Here is a 14471-nt window from a genome sequence, read left to right as displayed (position 1 = left end):
GTCACATGGTATGGAATACCCCATTAGCCAGCTGAGCTGGCTGTCCTGATTATGTTCCCTCCCATCTTGTGTACCTAGCTCAGTCAGTAGGCATGGGAGCTGTCCTTGGACTAGGAGGGTACTTAGCAACAACTGAAAACATCAGTGTGTTATCAACATTCTCCTCATACTAAATCCAAAACACAGCACTAGCAAGAAATTTAACCCTATCCCAGCCAAAACCAGGACAAATGGCCATCCAACAACCCTCACTATGCAAGTTAGTCATGGTACTTGTTTATTTCAAACAAGCAGCAGCATAGCCCTCGTAACTTGTTCCTTAACTTTTCTTGAAGTCTTCAATTAGAATCATAGAATCATAGAATCATAAAGGTTGGAAAAGACCTCTAAGATCATTGAGTCCAACCATCAACTCAACACCACCATACCCACTAAACCATGTCCCTAAGCGCCTCATCTACACGTCTTTTAAATACCTCCAGGGATGGGGACTCTACCACTTCCCTGGGCAGCCTGTTCCAAGGCCTGACCACTCTTTCAGTAAAGAAATTTTTCCTGATGTCCAGTCTAAACCTCCCCTGGCGCAACTTGAGGCCATTTCCTCTCGTTCTATCGCTAGTTACTTGGCAGAAGAGACCGATACCCACCTCACTACAACCTCCTTTCAGGTAGTTGTAGAGCACGATGAGGTCTCCCCTCAGCCTCCTTTTCTCCAGGCTAAACAGCCCCAGTTCCCTCAGCTGCTCCTCATAAGATTGAACCACAGGAGGGGATTTCTATTTAATGATCACTAAATTCATCCCAGATTACCCTTTTCCCTTTTCTGAGCACCAAAAGTGCTCTCCTAGTCCCCACAGCTTAGCCTTCAGGGAAAACAGCAAGGAGAAGCTTGACATATCTCTACCAAATAGGAGCATGTCCAGGAGCACTCCCAGTGCTGACCTTTGGGCAGCTGCAATACCTCCTGCAGGTACTTTATGCCTGGATTATCTCCAGCCCACAGCTAGTAGACGTTTTGTTCCAATCTCCCATTTGGCCCTTTGCAGCTGGCCCCCCACTTAACCCAGTCCTCTCTCCCACACAGGTCTTCTTTACTCCTTTCCTCCTTCTGCCATCTAGATCATTTTCCCCCTGAATTAGCAATATTTGTCTCTCCTGTTGTTCTCCTGGCCACTCTGCAGCACTTATACTTGAAGTGGCACCTCTTCAGGGCTAGGAATATGCCTACACAGCACATCATTAGAAAGGACTTAGCAATGTGTGGAGAGGGCATGGCAAAACTCCATGTGGATGATAAGAGAAAATGGGTACATAGGGATATATTTAAGCAGAAAGGACTGAATTAGAGAAAAAAAAAAGGGGCTTGTTCCTCTAGGTGCTGAAAATTCAATACATTTTTCAGAGTTTTCCTGAAACAGGACCGAGATCATATTCCGAGGCTGCAAACTTGACTGAATTGGTGCTGTACAGCTTGGAGCAAAGGCAGAAAGCAGAAGATTTAAATGGGAGGGTAAAAAGTGATCTAAGGACATTGAAGAAAAAAACAGTATGGTTGTCTAATCCTGCTTTCTTCTCTCACATGCTGCATTACAGAAAGCCCATTTTTCCCTTTCTACCAGAGAAACGTTTTTAGAAAGAGTAAATCCATCACTGCAGCCATCCCTTCACCTGCAGCCGAACCCCCCACCATTCCCTCTCGCAGTGGCACACCAGAGCCAGGGCAGTCCCACAAGAAGGAGAAGGGAGGGATGAGCAGGCTGGCAGCTAAAGGACAACACGAACTGCAGCCACCATTTAGCCCAGTCTGAATCCTCTGGACACCTGTCAGTAACCATTTCATATATTGCTAAACTTGAACTATAAACTGCAATTGGTAAATCTGCAGGGTAGATCAAAATACCCCTGACAGACCTTCAAATTATCAACTATTACAGCTGTTTGATTACTTTGGAACCACCACTGATATGTGACATCAGCTCAAGGCCATGTCTGCAACTGTCTACATCAATCCAGCGAAGCTCTCTGCAGAAAGATGTCAGAACAGAGAGAAAACGGGCTCTCTCCAGAAATGGTTAATCAATAGCTTGCTAGGTTGACTGAAGGCCATTAGATACAGTGGTGCACCTACTGTATATAAATCGTGACCTGTCTTCTGTATCATTCTCAGTCACCTCTCCTGCCATACTGGTAGTTACCAGTTTTTCACTTGGAAGTTTCTGGGCATTACCAGAAATGTTCGTAGCATCGTGGATCTGGGGAACAGTGATAATACTCTGTTGTGGGTTTTGGTTTCTTCGAGGGAGGAGGAGGAGGTAAGGAATCTATTTGTAAATGCATCTCAGTGCACCTAGCCTTTACTTCTGTCAAATATACTGTGCATATAGCTAAAAGAAGTGTAATCTTAAGACTGTCAGATGGACAGATGCAAGGCAGCATGGGCAACACTGTAGTTTGGTCTTTTGAGAAATTTATTTTACAAGAGAATTTTTGTGTACGGGCTTTTTAGTAATAGTGAGGCAATGCCTAGACATACCTGTAGATACAAATCAATGCATAAATGAGGTAATTAAAATATAAATATTCATGTTCTGATTTCCTAAAGTAGTGGGCTATAGTTTTACCTGCATTGTAATCACAGCTAATATCTACTTATATCTAATTATAGTTTAATACATACTTGCAAACATTTTCATATTATCACTCTATCATATCTAGTTACAGAGTTTAATACAGATAATATTTATGTACCTTACTATGTTGAATACATATTCCTTAGAAGCATTTCACCTGCTGGCACATTTACATAAGGAGCAAGTAATTTGCTTACCTATTGTAATTTTGAATTTTTCAGCAGTCATTTTCTTGTTTTACTTTAAAAAGTTTAATAAAAAAGGTGAAAATAGTTGACTTCAGATAATAACCATCAGGAATGTACTAGAAAAGCTGAAGTATTATCTGAAAGTTGTTTTAGCAGCTATGGTGTCCTTATGCAGGAAAGTAGTTTTCTGACTGAGAATAAAAAATATAATTTAAGCATATACTTCACTTTAAGCACATGGTTAACTTAAAGCATGTGCTTAGTGACACTATGCCTGAAAGACTAACTCTTGTGCTTACTGAAGATCATGGCAAAATTCCCACTGTTTTCAGCAGGCTCTGGTCCAAATGGGATATGCCAATAATAACAACCTTTCTACACTCAAAAGGCTATTCCCCTTGGTATTCAAATTGAATTGCGAATACCGTTGCCCAAAAATGTATCAGACAATATTAGTGGGATGGATTATTCATTTATGGGACAATTATGTAACTGTGCACGTTAGCTAGTGGCAACAATGCTGCATCTAAACAAGTGAAAAATATACTCCTGATCTAGGGAAAAGAAAAATGGCATAATCAAACTGTGGTTTATTATGTTTATTATAATACAGGCTGTTAAAGTTATTCTTTCTTGTATGCCATAGACCTCACAATAGGCTTACTCCTTAAAGGGGAGAAAATTATTTGCCAGTATACTATTTGTTTGGGGATTTTTTTTTTACGATTTTTCACATTAGAAAAAGCCTAGCATCATCATTTTACTTACCTGGTAGTCCTGGAGGAGAGATCTTTATACATAGTTCTAAATTAATCTTTTGTTTGTGTTTTGTAGGCGACGAGGTGAGCCACCACTTGAAAATGGGTTCCTCCCATACTTAGGCTGCGCCTTGCAGTTCAGTGCCAACCCCCTTGAATTCCTCAGAGAAAAGCAGAAGAAGCACGGCCACATTTTCACTTGCCGAGTAGCGGGGAAATACATTCATTTCCTCACTGACCCTTTTTCATACCATGCATTGATACGCCAGGGAAAACACTTGGACTGGAAAAAGTTCCATTTTGCTACTTCTGCTAAGGTACCACTTTAAAAATGGTTTTAATATCTAACATGCAAAGTATCTGCTGGCAGGACAGACGTAGCCAGTTAATCCCTATACTGCAATATCATTGGGTTCACATTTCTGCACTTCTATTGCACATTGGGATCTTTTTTTCCCTTTCCTTAATGGTAAGGAAATTTGCAGTGATTTGTATTGTCCAAGAATGACATTATTTAGTCACATTGCTGAAGTAGAAATGCAATTAGCACCATCTGCAAAATGATAACATAGCTTGCTGAAGTTGAAACCTTCTTCAGGAGGTGCTCATCATTATGGAAGATTTGGTCCTAGTGCCTTAAAAAAATGATGCAACACAGTAGGAGCTCAGTCAAACTCTTAACTGAAATAAGCAAAAAGTCTCCTGTTGATGTCAATGGGAGTTGAATGAAGGTCTAGGTAACCATGTCCATTTATTTGTAAGCATCTATTTGAATCTATATTCATTTGCCTACTTAATTGCTATGGTTCACTGAGAAAGTATCAGTTCTAGTATTAACAGCCCTTATTACGCTTCCCTCTACTAAGCTATGAAGTTATACTTTGGCTTTAATTTCTGTTAGACTTTACCATCAAGGTTGTGGCAGGCCTTATTTATCATGCATACAATTTATTTTGTGACAGGCTTTTGGGCATGGTAGCATTGACCCAGCAGAGGGAAACACCACTGAAAATTTTCATCAGACTTTCATTAGAACACTTCAAGGTAATGCCCTAGATGCCCTTATTGAAGCAATGATGGAAAACCTACAATATGTCATGCTGCAGTCAAGAACATCTAAACTTCAGTCTAATGCCTGGGTGACAGAAGGACTTTATAAGTTCTGTTGCCAGGTGATGTTCGAGTCTGGCTTTTTAACACTTTTTGGTACAGAATTTAATTCAAATCATGACAAAAATCTATCATCAAAGCAAGAAACTGAAAGAGCTCATATCCTAAATGCCCTTGAAAACTTCAAGGAATTTGATAGGATCTTTCCAGCCCTTGTGGCAGGGCTGCCTATCCACCTCTTCAAGAGTGCCCACAGCGCACGTGAGAAGCTGGGAGAGGCACTCCTCCACAAGAACCTCCTGAAGAGGGACAACCGCTCTGAGCTTGTCACCCTCCGCATGTTCCTGAATGACACTCTGTCAACCTTCGATGACATGGAAAAAGCAAAGACCCACGTGGCGGTGCTCTGGGCCTCGCAAGCCAACACCATTCCTGCCACGTTTTGGAGCTTGTTCTATCTTCTTAAGTAAGTCCCAATGCTTCTTGTTTCCAAACAAGAAAATTGTTGTCTTTCAGAAACCAGTTCGTTAATACAGGCAAATTCCACTGCTTGATACCTCATCAGTGTCAAAAAGCTTACTGATTACAACAGAAGTGGCATGTTGTTCCGGAATTCCACAGAAACCCCCTCACTTGTTTGAGATCAAGTAGTGGTACCACAAACAAATTCTGTAGAAGTTTTTTAAAAAGAACCACTCCAGGACAATGCTACACTTTGTATTGAAGGATCCCAATATGATTGGACATTTTTAGACCTTCTCACTAGAGCAGGCAAAATGAGCTTTAACTTCATTATTGTTTTCTATATTTAATAGAAAACAGTTTATACATTGATAGATAGATCCTAGTCAGTGTAGACTGCAGCTGCTGAGCTTGTTACTCATGAGAGGAGTGCACAGTTCAGGTAATACTATTAAATGTCCATTTTAGAGTGGGCCTCTGTGGATTATAATCTACCTCAGCATGACTAACTCTTAAGTAGATATCTAAATCGCTGAGTTTTTATTTAGCCAGTGGCTTGCACCCTCATATCCACCTGCAAATGCTAATATCTGAGGTTCTTTAATACTTTTCATTCCAAGAATGCTTTAGCTTTAGGTCTTCTGGCCTTGGAGTCTTTTAACACCCTGATTGATTGTGCCTTCATCAAGACACTATTGCATCCTGTATTATTATCTATACATATTTCACCATAGCTCATATATTCCATGTCTGTAAGAGTCTAGACAGTAAAGGATATTATGTGGACTTTTAGTGTTAGGAAGATTCTTTTCAGCTAGACAGAATATTGCCGCATAATAGGACATCATCCAGGATAAGTGATGTTATAAAACTGATATATGAACCTGTTCCTAAACCTTCTGCCTGCGGTGGGGCTATTTCCTAATCTACAACTGATTGTTTTATTTCTTATTCTTGGCATTGCTTTTTAGTGACATTACTATTTATTACCTGAGTTATGCACATCAGTTCTGTTCCACTTGTCATTGGAGACAGAATCAAATACTTGGGGTTCTTATCCTTCTTTGGAAGCTATTGTACCTTTGCCAAGACATGAAAAAGTGTGATTGCAGCATTTTGCTGCAACATTTTCATTTTGGAAGGTTGTACTTGTCAGCTAACAAACTAAGTTTTAGTCAGAAAGAAAGTTAATGGCAAACCCCCTTTTTAAAGCATTCTTAAGTGTAAAATTATGTTATACTTCTGCTCTTTTGATCTTAGGAGTCCAGAAGCAATGAGAGCTGCTACCAAAGAAGTGCAAAGTATTTTGGAAAGTGCCGGAGAGAAGATCAGCTTAGATGGCAAACATATTTCCTTGAACCGAAAACAGCTGGATAATATGCCAGTATTAGGTATGGTTATTTTATGCAGGAGTACCAGAAATCACCCCACAATTTTCACAGTCTTATATTTGTTACCGTATAAATGCTTGCTATGGAATTACTACCGAATTAGGCAACAAACACTAGAACAAAACCCTACATGTTCCTTAGCAATAGCCATCACAATCAATCTTCCCAATGTCCCAGGTGGTACTGAGAGTATCAAAATTCACATGAATAGCACTTTTTGGTGGGTAATGGCATGTCTCAATACTGCTACACAGCTACATGACATAGTATTGGAGACCCATGGATAATTCAGAACAATATTTTGTTTAGTAATGACTTTAGATCAAATCAAAGGGTGTTGCCAAATTTTATATCCTAATCCTTATGATGTGAAGCAATATCTTCTAATACCATTACTTTTATTTCTTCTTAATATTTTTCAAATTATAGGCACATTTTTCAAAAGTGGCCAAGTTTGAAAATGTCACCCTTTAACTATAGCTGCTTTTAAAAAAAAAAAAAAATCAGCTTATATTGAAACAAAAAAGGCCCCAGTTACTTTTTCTGAGTACTGGTTTCTATGCACCACCTTTTAAAGTTTCAGAAAATCCTGATCACTGCACTGTTTCTTTTTTTTTGTTATGTTTCCAGTTTTGACTGGTATGTTCTTTATCTCAGAGTGAAAATGTGTATCACTTTCAAAGATTCTGTTGCATCAACTATAAGTATTTTTCTAGGGGAAAGCAGATTATGTTCTTGGTGTATCTGCAAAAGAATAATAATGGTAAAAAGAAATGAGAAAGATACTTCCTTAGGTGTTTAGAAAGTTATCGTTAAAATATTTCTTCTAATAAATGCAGGGTTTGATAATGGGTTTGAAATAGTTCAAAATGCATGACCTCCCCCAAGGACATACACATACTATTTCCATGGTAATCGTTCCTTTTCCTCTCCCTATAGACAGCATCATCAAGGAGGCAATGAGGCTATCGAGTGCATCCATGACTTTCCGAGTTGCCAAGGAGGATTTCACTTTGCACTTAGAAAATGATTTTTACAACATTCGCAGTGATGATATTGTTGCTCTTTATCCTCAACTGTTGCATTTTGATCCAGAAATCTATGCTGATCCCATGGTAAGTATTTATCAAAGTGCATTAAACTCTGAGCTCTAGCAGAAGCTAACATGCCTTTAAATAGAGCATTTATCAGGGGTGCCCCCACCGCTGGTTTTCTGTTGTACTCCAGTCTGTTCTTATACCTGGAGACATCATGATAGGCAAGAAAAAGAATAAAGTCAGTGCAAGCGCTATCTGCAAAACATGTTTTAGTGTAACCAAAAAGTGTGCTGCCAGACCAAGAGAGCCTTCTACTTACTGCCTTCCTCAGTGAGGAAAGATCACCATTATGGAGGGGGTTTGAGGGAGGACAAGGACATGAATATTTCCCAAAGGCACAGAATGAGAAATCTTCCAGTTCTGTTGCATGAACAAGGATGCAGGTTATAATCCTTATTTTAAGAGGTCAGAAAAGAAAAGGAGAGTTATCAGCAAAAAACCTGGGATCATGTCCCACATACCAGAGCTTCTCAAGGGCTACCCTCTCCAAAACAGCACCATGGGGCCTGGCACTACTGTACAACGCTTACTGCTAGAGGCTCTCCTTTCCCAGCCTGCATTTTGTGTCTTAATGGTATTGTCTAGTCTTTGGAGGTATTCAAATATCAAGTAACTCTTTTGTGGGTTTAATTACAGACATTCAAATATGATCGCTTTCTTAATGAGAATGGAGAAGAAAAGACTGACTTCTACCGCAACGGTCGCAAGTTAAAGTATTACTATATGCCATTTGGGACAGGCATAGCAAAATGCCCTGGCAGGTTATTTGCTGTCCATGAAATTAAACAATTTTTGACTTTGATTTTTTCATATTTTGAGATAGAGCTTGCGGACAATAATGTGCAATGTCCTTCTTTAGATCAATCCCGTGCAGGACTGGGTATTTTGCAACCAGCCAATGACATTGATTTCAGGTATAGACTGAAATGTCTATGAATATATATTTTATATTATACATATAAACCATGTACTATATAAATAGACTATATAACATATACTTTATATACATTTTATGTATATATGCAAATGAAACGTTGCAAGTCTGGGGGAAAATCTGTATGAAGATGCTAATTCATCAGTCTAGTGGAAAATCCGTAATGTGTACCATTACGGTACCAGCATGCAGTAGGTTTAATGCACTGTGTTGATACAAATGTTTCCCCTTTTACCAACTGTTTTGAAATGCAAGTTAAGATTCTGAATTGTGCATGTACAGTAGTTCTTTTTTTTTTTTCTGTCAGCAAATAGTTTCCCAGAGTTCGTTAGAATTTCATCAGCTAATTCGAAATAATTGTCAAAATTCAACTACAGTTAAAACTTATTCTCTTTTATAATTGAAATGTTGGGGATGGTGGTTCTCCCCACAGGTGAAATAAAAATTTTGTTGTATAAAGGCAGATTCACAGTGGGGAGAGGAGAGTTTCCTGGGGAAGTATCTCTATGGTTTTATGAAAAACTAGAAAAAGACTTGAAGAAAATCTACAAAAATGTTCACGTTCTAGTGGAACGGCAAAACTTATATTATATTCACTGTAATATACTTCTTTTCAGAAAGTTGTAACTGTATTAAAATAAATGATATTGGCTGAACCAAATGCATCTCTAGACTGTTTGTCATTTTAATGTCTTAACATTCTCAAAGATTTATGCCAAAGCCACCTAAGCCAGCTTTAAACTAGCCAGCTTAAATGCCAATATGGAGATAAATAAATAGCTGCCATATATTCACCAGTAGTTCTGGTTGGATTTTGCACCATTCTCTGAACACTGTATTTCCATAAGCCTCCATCGGTCATACTCCTTAGGTCTTCCTAGGCTAATTCCATTAAAGTTATCTTGGGTATGCCCACACATTTCATTTTTAGTAGTGGCATGTCTGTAAGAACAATTGTTCCAGGGATAATATAATTTGGTTCTCTGTAACATCCCTGTCCTTTTCTGCTGCAAATGATGGATGGATGGATGTCACAAAAGTCCATTTTTTAATGAAACATCTTCAGGCTGAAATAGATACTTTTCTTATCATCTGCCAGTGAAAAGAACGAATAGACTTAAAATATAGTTGTTACCTTGTTTTTGTATGTTTCTAAGGACTTATGGTCTGACCTTTTGTCCTTGATTCAAAAATAAGCTTCATCACAGAAGATGAGATACAGGACTACTAGATATTTTCTAATTTCACATTCTGGCAAGACCTCAGCCTAGCTGATAGAGCTCTTCCTAAACATGGAATTTTGGACAGAGTCCTAGAACTGCTTTAAACTATGTATCCGTTTCTCTTCTCACTATCCACTGTGCTAAATATTCAAAGGTAAATAAAAAGATTCTGTAGTGTGTGATTATTTATTACCTGTGTGTTGTCTTTGTCATTTTATTTAATCTTCTTTTCATTTTCAAAGGAGAACAGAGAACACCAATTTGCTGCTAGTTGCAATACGTATAATATTAAACTATTACGTATAATGCAAGTGGTTTTGAATTCTTTGGTTCTCTTGGTAAGGGAAGCATCCAGTCTTTAGGTACAGCTTGTTTTCATACTTCTGTCAATTAAATTTTTCTATGATTTATATAAATTATAAGTTGGCACTGACTCAGAGAACACATGAAAGCCTGACATTATCATAATTACATGTGCCCTGGCACATATTATTACCATTAGAGTATCTACTCTCCCTTTCTTAAACAAATCCTGCTTAAAACAACAGTTTTTGAGGTTAGCAAGGCTATGCAATGTTTTAAGCAAAATAACTTTCCTTGATGAAAAGAAATTCAACATAGAATCACAACAGCAGATAACAAAAGATAAGAAGACGACTGCTAAACTAATTCTAGGTTCCCTGGGAAATTAAGCCTTCTTTTACATCCTCTTGTCTCCTTCAAACTGACTGCTACAGACTGCTCTGACCGTGGTTTAATGTATTTAGTAGCTCCTAGAGCTGATCTGACTTTCAGCTACCCAAGGAATACCAACAGTAGAGAAGTGAGGGGAAGGTAAAAACACCACAGGATTCACCCCGCAGGTTAAAATCAAGTTCTGAACATTGTGGGGAGGCTACTGACTTTATCACCAAGTGTCGATGCTCTCAGAGACAGCACAGGAGATACAAAAGCCGGCATCTCCATGTTTGCCTTGACTACTTGGCAATTCTTCCTCCTTCCCCTGCTGTCTGATAATCCCAGTCCACTGGAATTACGTTCTCAGGGCTTTGGCTTGACTGGCCCGATCTCATTACCCACAGCCTTCCCCACTGTACCGACAGTGTGTGCATTAGGTCAGATGCCTGTTTTCTTTCCTAGGACTCTGAAACCCACTCCTCCCTCAACTACTAATTCTTCCCCTTGTTATATTCCTTTTTTATTCCTTCTGGATACTTGCTACCTGGGCAGATCTACAGAGGGTATTAGGAAAGATATTGGTGTGGTCTCTCTGGTCCTTCTATCCCCTCATAGGGACTTCAGCATTTTAACTAAAAGTTCAGCTAGGGGGAACCATGCCGCATTTTTCATTGCAGCAGACATATAGGGAAAAGCTTCAGTTTCTGTTTGAGGTTTACTTTTTCGTATTGTTTTTTTTTCAGTGAGGATTAGATCAGTCTTTAATGTTCAGAATGTACCAGATAAATGCTACAAATACATTAGGTTTTGTCTATAGCCTTCAGCCAATTTTGCACCAAGAAGATGAAGAGCAAGCAAATAAGAATTGTGAAGTTCTGTTAGGCTGGGCTGCTATTTACAAATATATGTTTGGCTTTGAAGTCCTTGCTAACATTGTTGACAATCTAGAACAAAAAATGCTTCACTGCAACTTGCATAAATCCCTACAAATTTCTAATGGAAATAATCTCAACTGATGCTCTTAAAAGTCTATTTGCAATTAAAATAACTATTTTTTAAAAAAAAATCATAATACATATTGATGTACATGATGAACAACTTTGCTTTAAAAATTATTTACTCCAATATGCAAAGTACAAAGTTTCTTTTTCAAAGAAATCTTAATAAATCCAAGTCCAATGGAAAAGAGATATACTCCTGCTAGGGCAGATATGACTAAGGAATGGCCAGAACTCCCAAATGTTCATGCAACGCAACTATCTTGTAATAATAACAATACAGATCTGCATACTTTTACATGGCCAGCTTTAGTACACCTCACATTGCTGTTCTGGAGAGCTAATTCAAAGCTTTCCTAACAGTGGCAGCAAGACCATTCCCAGATGACAAACCAGGCACGAGGGTCCGTATCCATCCCACCCAAGTCCAATGCCTTAACTGCAGAGTCATCGTAAATTGGCAGAAAGCAGCACTGTTGCCAGACCATAAACAGGGTCCTGCAGGGGTGGCTCAGGTGCTCCTGCCAAAACTCCTCCTGCGGGAGTGTGGCCCTCGCCACTCAGCCTCCCGTCACTCCTCTGTTGCTGGGCTAGCAATTTTCCATGGACAGCTGGACCCATAACCTGTGGATTGATATTCAGTGCATAAAACAGCAGAGGCAACCAGCTCTTTTTGCCCAGTTCTGAACTCATGTAACTCAAGGAGTATATCAACATGTCTTCAGAGGACTCTGCGAAGCAATGCCACTTTTTAATGTTAAGCTAGTGTTACGTAGCTGAAAAGATCCAGTATAACCTCCTGAGCACTCTTCCGCTTTGTGACAGAAGACATACAGACGAACAGTTTCAACAGTTTTGGATAGGGATTTCTTCTTTCTTTATATTGGGCTATATACAAGTATTTTGCTTTGCTGCCAAGGCTGCTGATTTTCTAACCTCAGTTAAACCCCTGTTACCGGGGTCACATAGATGCAAGCGAGGGGAGAAAAGAGTACAAAGTCTGTGGCTCTATGCCTCAGCTAATGTAATCAAATACTTCAGCAATCGATAGTCATCTGCCTTGCCAGGGTCACAGACACACAAGGTTATAACAGGGCAATTCTCTTTGCTGCCTCTCCTAATAGGAGTACTTTTCTTAAGACAGGAGACCAAAAGAAGTAAGACTAAAAACCATACGAGCAATTAGAATAATATTGGGCAGATCCAGGCTGGTGGGAAGGAGGCAGCCTCTGCCATGGGTTGTGTGAGTATTTCACATTACACACTTACGAGGTAAAATGCATAAAGAGATATGGCCAGAAGAGGGGCAAAGACCTCACCCCCCAGGTGAGAACCCTAACCATTAGGTTAGCTCAGGCATTCACTCCTTTTCTCAGGGAATCTGTAGCCTGTTTTCTCCGAAAAATGGAATAGATTGAACAGGACGATTTGCATGACTCCTTGATGGTACCCTTACAGCTAAAGTGCTCTCTTAGCTGAGAAAAGATTCAATTTTGACATGGGATTGAAGTCCCTGAGGTAGAGGAGGGAACTGAGTCAGGTCTCTCCCACACCCCAGGGGATGATTCTAACCTTGTGGTTGTCCTGTAAAGGGTGAATAAGAGCGAGGGGTACCTCCTGAGGGAGGCACAAGCACATTATAGATTAGGCACACCAAGGGGTTTAAGTGCTCAAGCTTTTTTGGACCCAGATGAGCTCTGCATGGGGCTAGCCAGGTGCCTCTGCACAGCGGATCTTGGGATTAGGAGCAAGACACAGGCAGCAGAGGAGAGCAGGTGGCTCATAACTCAGCAGATGGAGGCATTTTGGCTGAGCAGATGGAATCTAGGCAGTGAAAATGTTTTACAGTTTTCAGGCTAAAAGAAATCTTTACCTCATCATGGAGTTCTTGGAGGTGACATGATGACCTTACTAATGAAATAAGACACCTTATCAGAAAACAAGACAGTTTTACATTTCTGAAACCATGCTGGCCATAGTTGTTGTTCACCAGCTGGGATTCATCCACAGAGAAACTACCCCAGATAAGCTTTTGCTGGATGTTAAGGGTCATGTAAAACTACCCTGGGCAGAGTCATCTGCCTCCAGCAGGCTGAACCAGCTCCTTTCCAGCAACGTGAGCACGAAGCAGCAGCAGCCACGCTTGGAGGCGGCAGTGGCAGGCTTGGGAGCAGGAGGATGCAGCGTGGAGGGGGCTCCTGCGAGCTGCAGCACACTGGTGATTTTCTCAAGGTGAAGGTTCAACCTGGAACTGCTTGATGAAGCTAAAACCATCCTAGCCAAATTTTAAAAGGAAGAAGCTGCCACCGCATTGTGGGGGAGTCAATTTGCGAGGCTTGCTTTGAGGAGCTCCCCAATGGCAGAGGGAGAGGACCTTCTGGTCTATGGATCCTGATGGGCTGAGGCTCAAAGCTACGTGCAAAGTGCTGCTCTTCTCGGTCAAAACTACAGCACTTGTGGACTCAAACAGAAGCAGAACTGTAGGCACCTAGTAACAGAGCTGCCACTAAGTTGAGGCAGCCGCTCTTCAACTTGTCAACAGTGGTTTTGGTGACTATGGTTTTTAACAAAGATTTTCAAGTCCTACCTAAAGCTCTTAAATTGTTTTTTGGATTTTACTGTAGAAATATCAGGATAAACTGGTGTTTATAACAAGACCTTTCATGCACGTTTCTGAAGAAAAAAAAAAAAAGAGAAATCAAAAAGAGGAAAAGTCATGGGATATTTTAAAATAAATTTTAGTGATAACTATAACTTAGTTGTCAATATGGTGCTTCAAAAGATATTGTTCATGGTCTTGGTGTAAATGGATAGCTGTAGCAGCGTAAACAGTATTTGCCATTTATGAACTGCACAGAGTGCTGAAGTCACATGTAGCAGCCTGAAGATAGGGCCAAGATCTTCTCTCATTTACACCACAATAAGGTCAACACAGTTAAGCAGCACACAGAGCGGGCTTGAACATAATTATGCATGCAGTCTGTCCCTCTTTAGGTAGCTGC

General features: G+C 39.9%; 1 protein-coding gene across 1 annotated transcript; it reads left to right on the top strand.

Moving 5' to 3' along the window:
* Positions 1-2165: 2165 nt before the first annotated feature.
* Positions 2166-9234, top strand: LOC104078458 (cholesterol 7-alpha-monooxygenase). Its single transcript, XM_009580105.1, has 6 exons — positions 2166-2312; positions 3653-3893; positions 4539-5152; positions 6409-6539; positions 7479-7654; positions 8273-9234. Exons 1-6 carry the CDS (start codon positions 2233-2235, stop codon positions 8570-8572), a joined length of 1542 nt encoding a protein of 513 aa, XP_009578400.1. The 5' UTR covers positions 2166-2232; the 3' UTR covers positions 8573-9234.
* The last annotated feature ends 5237 nt before the right edge of the window (positions 9235-14471 follow it).

Source organism: Fulmarus glacialis, unplaced genomic scaffold, assembly GCF_000690835.1.
Source record: "Fulmarus glacialis isolate BGI_N327 unplaced genomic scaffold, ASM69083v1 scaffold5816, whole genome shotgun sequence".
Lineage (NCBI taxonomy): Eukaryota > Metazoa > Chordata > Aves > Procellariiformes > Procellariidae > Fulmarus > Fulmarus glacialis.
The sequence above is the reverse complement of the archived record's forward strand: the minus strand, read 5'-3'. Positions and strand labels throughout refer to the sequence as shown.

Coding starts and splice junctions, on each gene's coding strand:
- LOC104078458 (XM_009580105.1), top strand. CDS start 2,233: ATGTTCGTAGCATCGTGGATCTGGGGAACAGTGATAATACTCTGTTGT. Junction 3,894..4,538: donor ATTTTGCTACTTCTGCTAAG/GTACCACTTTAA, acceptor ATTTTGTGACAG/GCTTTTGGGCATGGTAGCAT. Junction 5,153..6,408: donor AGCTTGTTCTATCTTCTTAA/GTAAGTCCCAAT, acceptor TTTTGATCTTAG/GAGTCCAGAAGCAATGAGAG.